We start from the raw sequence: 10,503 nt of genomic DNA, 5'->3' as shown, positions 1-10,503 counted from the left end.
AAATGTCAGTTGGGGTGCCGTTTATTTCTGTCATGATGTACCTGTGTCGTTGTCGAACACTACGCACGTTTATGGTGACGATTCTCGTGCGAACTTTACTTTGTTTTTTATATGTTGGCTTAGTGTTCTTTCGTCCTGTAGCTGTGCGACAAAAACCTTCTTTGTGTCCTGTTTTGGAACATGACGAACAGTGGTGCGAACGATAGGTACAATCACTAACCCACTGAGATCCGCCGTAATGGTGAGTCCTCTATTTTCGCCATTAAACGAGTTCTTATGTCGGCTTCAGACTCGTCCTTCATCCCGTAAACAAATAGCAGACACTTGAAATCTTCCTCGTTGGGCTTGCCGAGCTCGAAATCAACGACCGCCTTGTTGATACGACAAGCATACACCAGATGATCCTCGGGTCGCTTCTTTGTTATTTGTAAACATCTGAACCGCTTACTCAGCAGAGACTCCTCGTAATCAAAAAGCGTTGCCAGCTGTTCCACCGTTTGCTCTAACGAAAATTCAGACGGACGACTTGGCAGGATAAAGCTCAAATATCGATCATGTTCAGCAACACCCAGTTTGCGCAGCAACAATCGAACCTTAGCGGCTTCGTCGATCCTAGTAGCATCTTTCTGGATGTATCGTGAGTACCAGTTTCTGAACGTAATTCCCATGTCTCGATCGAAGCGAAATTCTGAAATATTTCGAGACAAGGAATCAATAATTTGTTCATGATTGAAACTGGTTGTTACAACGTTATGGCCCTGAAAACGTTGCTGCAATAACTCATTCAAAAGTTGCTGCTGCTGAGCCATTTGCTGTTGAAGCGCATTTAGCGTTCTCAGCATCGTGACACTATCCTGGGCTGATGATGGAGCGTGTTGCGATGGCGGTGGTGCCATCTGCGATGGTGCAGGAGTGAAATATGATGGCGCAGGACCTGACAGCGATGGCGGCGGCGCGTACGACGATTCTCCTCGTGGTCCACTCAGCAACTCCTGTGATGCGAAAACGCCTGGCAGCGGTGCGCTTGGATGAACGGGTGGTGTAGGAGCGGGAACACGATTTTGCGATCAGCGTCGTTGATCGGCATCTCCGAAAGGGTCAACAGAGTTCAGTTCGTTTGTCTCCATCCTTCTACGTTTCCGACTAGGTGAAGGAATTTTAACACACGCACGATACAAACATACGATACGCGTTAAAACAAAACGAATTGACGAACACTTTAAAAGATTCATACGATTCGCGAAATTTATGCACACATTAAAATACGGGTAAAAATACACACAAAACAGTACACATCAAAATAAAACGAATCCTCGTCGCCACTTTTATGTCCGTGGGATATTAGACAACGGGCCGAGAGTTCTACACGTACACAAATTATTAAATGCTATGGGGCACTGCCCTTACTCCGTTTATTTGCATGTGTTCGCCGTGCCGTCCCGATGTCAAGTCCCTAGCCGAGGACACGATCTTTGCGACCAAGATCGTTTCCACTCACTTCTTGTCAACTGAAGTAAGAGCGACTTACTGCAGAGAGAGTGCGTGAGTGGTTGGTCGCATTCTCACTTCCAACATATCTCTTTTAAACTTTTCCTTTCATTCTAACAACCTAATTTTCGGGATTATTTAGTATATAAGACAGGATTTTTTGAGAATAAAATTGACTTGTAATCCAGACATCAACGAAGAAGCTTGTGTTTCATTGTTTGGGTATCCATACAGAATCGGGAAAGTTTCATCTTTGCCTTCCCTCCGGATGTTGGTCCCGCACTTTGGTGTCTCCCCACTCCGTCGGAAGAATTAGGCTAAAATAAGCCAAGCAAGAACCACGGTTAGATACTTCTCCTGGTTATCCAGGAAAAAAGGTTAATCGTCTGATCGAGCTACGGCATTCCCGTTGTCCACGCCGAGTCAGTGAAGTGCGAGTCCGCCGCTAAAAACTTCTCTTGGTTATCCAGGAAAAAAGGTTAGCCGCCTGATTCAAGCAACTCTGACAAGGCCAGGAATCTGCGCGGAGATTTCCCGAATCGATCATTCCTTCGCGTGGTTGGTTCAACAACGGTTCGTTATCGAACTAACAAATGGTGGCTCCAGAGAGGAGTTGTTATTATCCGCGCGCGTTATCAACTCATTCGAGCGAACTTACGTTCGTGGTGTGCTGTCGCCAAAGAACAGCCTCTAACTGAACCCGCACCAAGAAGTTTTTGAAAAAGGTTCAGCCTCAAGGTGTGATGTCGCCAAAAGAACAGCCTATACCTGAACCCGCACTAAGCAGTGCTTCAAAAAGGTTCAGCTTTAAATTCTGCGCTCGTGAAAAATAAAGTGAATTGCAGCGAGTGGAACGGTTTACAATTAATACACTAAGAACTACAGTGCTATAAGTTAACTGATCGAGTGTCGTTGCGATCATATCAATGTGCACAAGTGCAGAACAAAATCGGAGAGCATCAGTGAGTGCCAGTGCGTGATATAAGCTATATATATAAGCAATAAACACGGCTCCGAACTAACCCATACCAAAGGGTAATAAAGTTCTTCCAAAAAGGTAGAACTAAACGGAGTACGTTATTTTACTATCCGAGAGCAATAGTGTTACAATACGGCTCCGGAGTGAACGAAAAAAGTTCACATCCGAAACAACTCGAAAAAAACTTTAAATGTTTGAGAAAGAAAAACTCTTTAGTGAAGACGTCTATGCTGATGAAAGAAATCGTATTATAGCGTAAATGGTTAACAGCAGAACAATAAGTTAACCGAGTGAATGACGTTTCGATCGCATTAAAGTGCTCGAGTTTAAACAAATTGAGGACATAAAATATCAGTGCATAAACGAAGCTTATTAGCAATAAGCACGTGGGAATGAGTTCTCGTAAGGCGTATCTTAACGGAGTAAGTCAGTTGACTATCGGCGCAGATGGTATTTTAGTACGACTCCGGAGTGAAGTATCAGCGAGATCGAGACCACATTAAACTACCGGGTTTACCACATAATACGAAATCGTATTATAGTGTAAATGGTCAACAGCAGAACAATAAGTTAACCGAGTGAATGACGTTTCGATCGCATTAAAGTGCTCGAGTTGAAACAATTAAGGACAAAACATACCAGTGCATAAAGGAAGCTAATCGGCAATAAGCACGTGGGAATGAGTTCTGTTAGTTCGATAACGAACCGTTGTTGAACCGACCACGCGAAGGAGTGATCGATTCGGAGATCTCCGCGCAGATTCCTGGCCTTGTCAGAGTTGCTTGAATCAGGCGGCTAACCTTTTTTCCTGGATAACCAAGAGAAGTTTTTAGCGGCGGACTCGCACTACACTAACTCGGCGTGGACAACGGGAATGCCGTAGCTCGATCAGACGATTAGCCTTTTTTCCTGGATAACCAGGAGAAGTATCTAACCGTGGTTCTTGCTTGGCTTGATTTCGCCTAATTCTTCCGACGGAGTGGGGAGGCACCAAAGTGCGTAACCAATTTCCGGAGGGAAGGCAAAGGTGAAACTTTCCCGACTCTGTATGGATACCCAAACAATGAAACACAAGCTTCTTCGTTGAGGTTTGGATTACAAGTCAATTTTTATTCTCAAAAAACCTGTCTTATATACTAAAATTCCGTGGGAAAAAGAACATGAAACAGCATTACATCGATCTCCTTTTTCCTAATTCGGTATGCTGATGCGTTTGACCCCTGCCTGGCGTCGGCTAGTGTAGGAGGTCTGTAATGTTACAATATCTGGCAATTGTTACCCTATCGTTTTATGACCACGGGTAATGCATCGTGCATCTGTGGTTCAAATGCGTATGCCTATTTTCGTATTGCCTATTGCCTGCGCGTTGTTTGTTCTATTCGTCAATTGGTCTTATCTTCACTGCCCTACGACCATGCCTTGATCTTTACGTTGGTCGTTTTTTTCTTAATCGCGCAATGACAATGTATGCCTTGTTCTAATGTTTACCTCGTTCAGCCCATGCTCTTCACTTTCATTTTTATTACACGGCTTGAGTTTATTTATAGTTTTCATATGTCTGGATATTGTCCCCTTTCTGATATTTCCAATAACGCACCATACTTTCGTTTTCCTCACGGTATGAGGCCTCTCTGTGACTTAAGGTTGTTTTCCTAAGATAATATTTTCCGGTGAGAATTTATCCTAAACAAAGATATTTAGTTATTTAAAGTTTTTCATCTAACTCTTGCATGCCTGTCAGTTTAGCTCAATTTTATTTTGTCGCGTTCGCAACAAGTTCTCATAAGGCGTATCTTAACGGAGTAAGTCAGTTGACTATCGGCGCAGATGGTATTTTAGTACGACTCCGGAGTGAAGTATCAGCGAGATCGAGACCACATTAAACTACCGGGCACGTCAAGGAAAGCTAACACCGAAAACGGTAAGTCAAACTTTCTTATTTTATAGCTCAGAGTAGGAATTTTAAAGATCCGCCGAGATGCCTTATAAATTTACCACGAACACTTCCGGCAGTTGCCGATTGTGCGTGGCGGAACACACTTCCGAAGAAAGCATGATTTCATGCTATGAATGTGATAGATGGTTTCATTTAACATGTGCCAAACTATCACGTAAACCAAAGCCGGAAGAATGTTGGCTTTGCGTAAAATGTCAAAAAATAGCGTACGAACTTAATAGATTGCCCAAAGAATCTGCTAGTAAGGATACAGAGGCTATGTTCTCACGACTATTGCTTGGTCAACAAGAACAATCAAAAGAGCAAATACAAGAACTTGTAAAGGCGATAACCACACTTACAAACGATAAGCAAGGACCGCCGCACACAGAAACGCTATTAAAAAGACAATCGCTTATGCAGTTGCCGAGATTTGGAGGGGATCCAGTAGAATGGCCGAATTTTAAACAAACATATGATGATACAAATGAGGAGGGAACATTCTCTAATTTAGAGAATTTAAACCGCCTTAAACAGGCCTTATATGGACCAGCCCTCAAAAGCGTTCAACAACTAATGTTGGATTCTTCAAACGTGCCAGAAATAATGGCACGCTTAAAGAACTCCGTCGGGAGAACAGATTTAGTGTATCTTGAGCTACGTAATATCTGGAGAGGAGATTCCAAAAGCATTGTCGTGGAAATGGTAAACGCTTTAGAAAACCTCATTCAAGTAGCCGCTATATAATAAAACCGCTCCAATTACTATGGACACAAGGCAAACAAACTGAACACGTTAAAAGCCAAAACGTGGAATTAAGAATCAACTAAAAAGGGTTTTCAACTGAAGAATGTGAGAACGGTTAAAGATTTGAAATTACCTGTTCAATCTTTAGATTATGATGATCTAAGCAAAAAATATCCTCACCTTCCTGTTTGCTAATCTTCCTGTTTCAGGATTTCAAAACATTCAACCCACTGTAATGATCGGCTTGAATAACAATCATTTATTAATGGGGTTTAAACATAAATATGGTAAACCCACGGAACCGATAGCAATGAGGACAAGATTAGGTTAGCTAATTTACGGAAAAACAACCGAAAGCCAAGAAGAGGAATAGTCCATGATAGTACAAGAGAAAGATAGTTTCTGTAAACCAATATTCAAAAAAAAATTCAGTAGAAAAGTGTGGATTAAAACCAGGTGTTCAAATTTCTTAACCTACGGATATTGCAAATTCAAGCTTAAAACAATCAGCAAAACGACGGAAAATAAAATCTGAAAAAATAATTTGCAGAGATATCAATAGCCATCAGTCAAAGAGAGACAAATGCGGAAAGGTCCAAAAAGCTACAAATTAATAAATAAAAATTCAGTTCTTGAGGCATCAACTACAAAAAAGAAAAGAAATAGGATTTCTACCTGCAACGCAAACTCGAACTTTTCTATGGAAGTACAGATGAAAAAAGATCGAAAAGGATCTACACCTGTAAAAACTTTACACGGGAAATATCGCCGTCCAGTCAATGAACTGGCGGATTTAAATGTTTACGGCAAACAAAAGTTTGAATCACCGTTAAACAAGAAGCACAGGCTACCCAATAAAGGACCAATTGAAAGTAGTTTCATAGGAATTCATGAAGAAAATATTATCGAAGAGGTAATTGATAAAGAATTACCGATAATAAAGATGAAAAGTAAGAAAATAATTCCTGATACAATGAACTACGAGGTTTTGACACCCAGCTCAAGGAAAGCTACTGCAATCACACAAACGATTAAGCCTATAGGAAAAGGGTTTATTGGTTTAATCAAAGGCCTCAGGGTATTGTTCCACAATTTATCGACCTTTATATTAATCATGTTATTTCTCTTTTCAGCTAAAGTTTTGGGTAATACGACAAGGAGATTGATTACATATTTGATTGCAACCAACAAACTATTCGCAATAGAAAATAGCCTCTTGCATGCCAAATGATATAAGAAGACAAGAAAATCTATCAAATCCAATCGACACAAATGAAGCGTTCAAGTATTTTAACTTTCAAAAATGCAAAGTAAAAAACGATCGTCAAATGGACATTGCGAGAAAAAATACACATTAGTTTTCTAAAAGAGTAGAAGTGAAGAGATTAGCTCAAACGTTAGAAAAAATCGACTACGACTCTCTATATCAAAAGTCTTGTAATTGCAACGCACCCGCGCAAGGGCAACGCATTTCATCAGTAACGTCTGAGTTCAACCAGCATCAGAGAAGTCTTCAGAGTGTCATTCTTCATCCGGTAGAAACAGTTGGTCTACTATCAACAATTAGATGACAACGGTCAACGTCGAAGGGAACTACGAAGCGGTAATATGCGGTTGGCTAGTGCTTAGATACGAAATTGACTATCTCAACAAAAACGTGGAACTCCAGGAAGTGTGCAAAGTCACAACTATAATCTACGAAGAAAGCTAGCTAACGTTCGAATATCAAACGTTCAAGGTCGAACAAATGCTGTATGTCTTGCTAACACCATCGAGAGACTACTGTTTGGTCATATGGGCCGAGTCTGATGGAAAGCAAGGTCAAGATGCTGAGATCTCCAGAAGATGAAAAACCTGTTATACAAAGTGATGAGAGAGTCACTTCTTCTGTGCAACTAAATCAGAGCTGAACAACACCCAAGTCTACAATAGTTTCCGCAAAGCGCCTTACTGCGGTTTAAACTATAAGCTTGGTCGACTAGCTGATTAAAAGGCATCTTCAACTATCGATATCTAAATCTTAAAATCCAGCATCAAAATGACGACTATTCTTCACATCGTAGCCACTTGAGAAATCGCCCAACTGAAGCCATCGTGTTTTAAGACGACGACGTGTGAAATCAACGAGCAACTACAACATCTCTTATCCTGTAGAGATTTTTGAAAATCGTGTCAATCAAAGTCGTATCTGAGCTTCAACGCCCAACGCGCAGCCAAACGAGTAGTCCAATATGCAACCAAAAGTGAATTATGCCTCACAACTATCATCTCCTTCGTTATCGCCGCGACAACCTACGAGCACCAAAGCATCCTCACCAGCTAAACAACTGTAAATCGTTTCTAAAACCGACTGCAAGCATCGATGAACCGTCAACTGCAGAATGCGTGCAATTACAATCAGGTGTCTCATAATGAGAGCGCGAAACAATTCAATTGATTAAAAATTTTAAGAAAATTAACTCAAAGGGAGATTTTGAATTTTATCTCGGCAGTAATACGTCGCGATTATTTGGTAAAACTTGTAGTTTTACGAGGGCCGGAATGTTGCGAACGTGACAAAATAAAATTGAGCTAAGCTGACAGGCATGCAAGAGTTAGATGAAAAACTTTAAATAACTAAATATCTTTGTTTAGGATAAATTCTCATCGGCAAATATTATTTTAGGGAAAACCTAAACTCACAAAAAGGCCTCGTACCAAAAGGAAAAATGAAACTATGATAAACAATGGTAACGTGTAAGGACATGTCATAAAACAGCTCGAAATTATCCAGACGTCAGGAAATCTTTTATAAATTTAGGCCATATGTTAAGACAAGATTAAAAAACATAGACCGGAAAAGAGCCTAACACATACATTATCACTGCGCATTTAGTTTCATGAAAAAGGACCAACGCGAAGATCAAGGTACGATCGTATTATCCGTAGTGCAGTGACGGAAAGATCACTCGCGAATAGAGTAAACGACGCACAGGCAAAAAATAAACATACACACTTGCACTATAGATTTAGCATATCAAAATATGCATAGGACGATGCGCGATACATTACCCAGAGCCATAAAAAAAGGATCGCCCACGCGATCTCACGGTCCAGAACCATAAACAGATAAGAAAACGTCGCATCAAGGTTCGGGATACGCCCGACGCTATAGGTTTATGTTACCTCAGGTAAAAAGAGGTGCTATCTCTTTTAAACTTTTCCTTTATTCTAACAACCTAATTTTCGGGATTATTTTGGCGGTTGGTTCAACAACAGTTTGTTATCGAACTAACACTTACTTTGACATTTTTTGCGCCTTTTTTCGTTGTTCTGAATGCCACGGAAAAGATCGATACTAAGCGCGGGTATGTTCATAAGCTCTTTGTCTAGTTCCCGTTCCAGGTTTTTGTTCAATGTTTCTACATCTGTGGGTTCCACTAGACATCCCGTGTTTGACTCGCGATTCCGACTAGTACGATCATTGTGCGCCTTCTGCGTTTTCTTCGAGCTAGTGGCACGTTTGGCCTGCACACTCGGGTACATATGACTCATAAAGTCATAGTACCGCTTGGCCTTACAAGACCTAGCAGCACGAGTTGTGCTTTCGGTACCATCATTAACCTGATCCGGGACATTACCAATACCAGTGGAACATTGATCTGATTCGGAAACTCGGTTGTGTCGTGGCTTCCAAGGCAGTCCCGCATCTAATGGCGAAAGGAAGGAATGCTTATGCTGCTGTTCCGTCTTCTTCTTAATCCTTCAGTCTGCTAACACTTACCTGCTCTATCACCGCACTGGCGCGTTTCGACGCAAAGTTTGTTTAAGCTTCCCATGTCCGAATCATCCGCCAGCTTGAACGTAGTGAGCGGACGGCGATCCTCGACGCTTCCACGCAAGCTCATCAAAGCTTGGGCCGCCTCGAATAGATCAGGCGATAGGGTTGTCGCCGGTTCGGTCTCCATTGGCTCAGTCTTTACTTCGCTCAAAACTGGTTCGTCATCAACGTTTTTGTCACACGACGCCATGGTGGAACTTTTGCACCACCGGAAACCTGGATTAACGTCCAGAAACTTAGTTTTGTTCTGAAACAACAGAAACAGCAGTGTTAATTGAGTTCCCACCTGAACGGAAAGGAATGTGTCGGGATACCTTTTCCGCCAGCAGCTGGTAGGGTTTTTTTTGTTCCGCTGTTGCATTTTTCCACCATTTGCCAAGCTTTTTTGTGGTTGCCCTGGGATGAGGAGTAGATAATGAAGGATTAGGTCAGATGTAGACACAGACACACAGACACACGCACCTGTTTTCCTCCGGGTAGTGCTCCTTCAACACTGACCGATGCCGTTTACAAAAAAGGATGAACGCATTCATTGGCCGCCGCTGTCCTGCCTTCTTCTTCGGTCTGCACGCCACAGCAGCCGCGATGTTGTCTTGCGGTTGTGTGAGTTCCTCGGCCGGCTTTTGGGCGTGTGGCACCATGTGCTGCTGGCACGTGCCAATAAGCACCTCCTCACCATCGGCAGCATTCGGAGTAATCTCATCGTTGCGCTGTGATGTGTTGTTCTCAGTCTTTAATGGTTGAACATCGTGCTCTGCTGGTTCCGGCGTGTGCCGTGTGTAGTTTGTGTGGTCCAACAGACGGTCATACCAGCCATCGCGTTCGACGGTTGGAGTTGATCTCTCGACGGCATATCTTGGAGGTGCGAGGATACTGCTGCTGTTGCGATTGGCTATGTCCGTATTATTGTTGTTGTAGATCGTGAGCTGTTGAGGTTCTGCGACGATGTCCAGTTTGTCCACTGTTTGATGATGGGAGTAAATCTCAGGCAGTATCGGTTTGCCGTCCAGCATCTGTGTCTCGAAGGCACTGTCTTGTAGCATGATGCTGTCTACGATTTGTTTGTTCTTTTTCTACAAGCGGCACTTTCGTGATTTTTCTGATTATTGTTTTAAGTTTTATATGTTTACATAAAGGGGCTTCTTGTGTGTGTGTGTGTGTGTGTGTGTGTGTGTGTGTGTGTGTGTGTCTAGCGTTCTGAAATAAATAACTGGAAAAAAGAAATTTGGATGAGAATACTACCATTGTCGAATATCTTTACCTTTTGTCACTTTTAACATCTTTTCAACCTTTTTTTTTTTAACATCAAACAAAAACAACTGAATCCCACACGTTCAAGCTAACCCTTAATGTCTTTTGTGGAGAAAATCACCTCCATCTCTGAGCTTTCCTTGGTTTTAAGATTCTTTAGATGTTGTTCCTGGACCAGAGTTCTCTCGCAGCTTTACCTCTACTAACACTCTACTGACACTTTTGTTCTCCTGGTTACCCTGAAAGAAACCCATCCAACCGCCAGATCTTAGGGATATTACC

At 42.0% G+C, this 10,503-nt stretch overlaps 1 protein-coding gene across 1 annotated transcript; it reads right to left on the bottom strand.

Annotated features, from left to right (window-relative positions):
* Positions 1-215: 215 nt before the first annotated feature.
* On the bottom strand, positions 216-10,013 carry LOC118515129. Its single transcript, XM_036061811.1, has 5 exons — positions 9,433-10,013; positions 9,285-9,366; positions 8,914-9,217; positions 8,432-8,839; positions 216-688 (listed from the first exon to the last, which is right to left on the bottom strand). The coding sequence occupies exons 1-5, from the start codon at positions 10,011-10,013 to the stop codon at positions 216-218; spliced, it is 1,848 nt and encodes a 615-aa protein (XP_035917704.1).
* Between the last annotated feature and the right edge of the window lie 490 nt (positions 10,014-10,503).

This window comes from Anopheles stephensi (assembly GCF_013141755.1).
Source record: "Anopheles stephensi strain Indian chromosome Y unlocalized genomic scaffold, UCI_ANSTEP_V1.0 chrY11, whole genome shotgun sequence".
NCBI classification, from domain to species: Eukaryota; Metazoa; Arthropoda; class Insecta; order Diptera; family Culicidae; genus Anopheles; species Anopheles stephensi.
The sequence above is the reverse complement of the archived record's forward strand: the minus strand, read 5'-3'. Positions and strand labels throughout refer to the sequence as shown.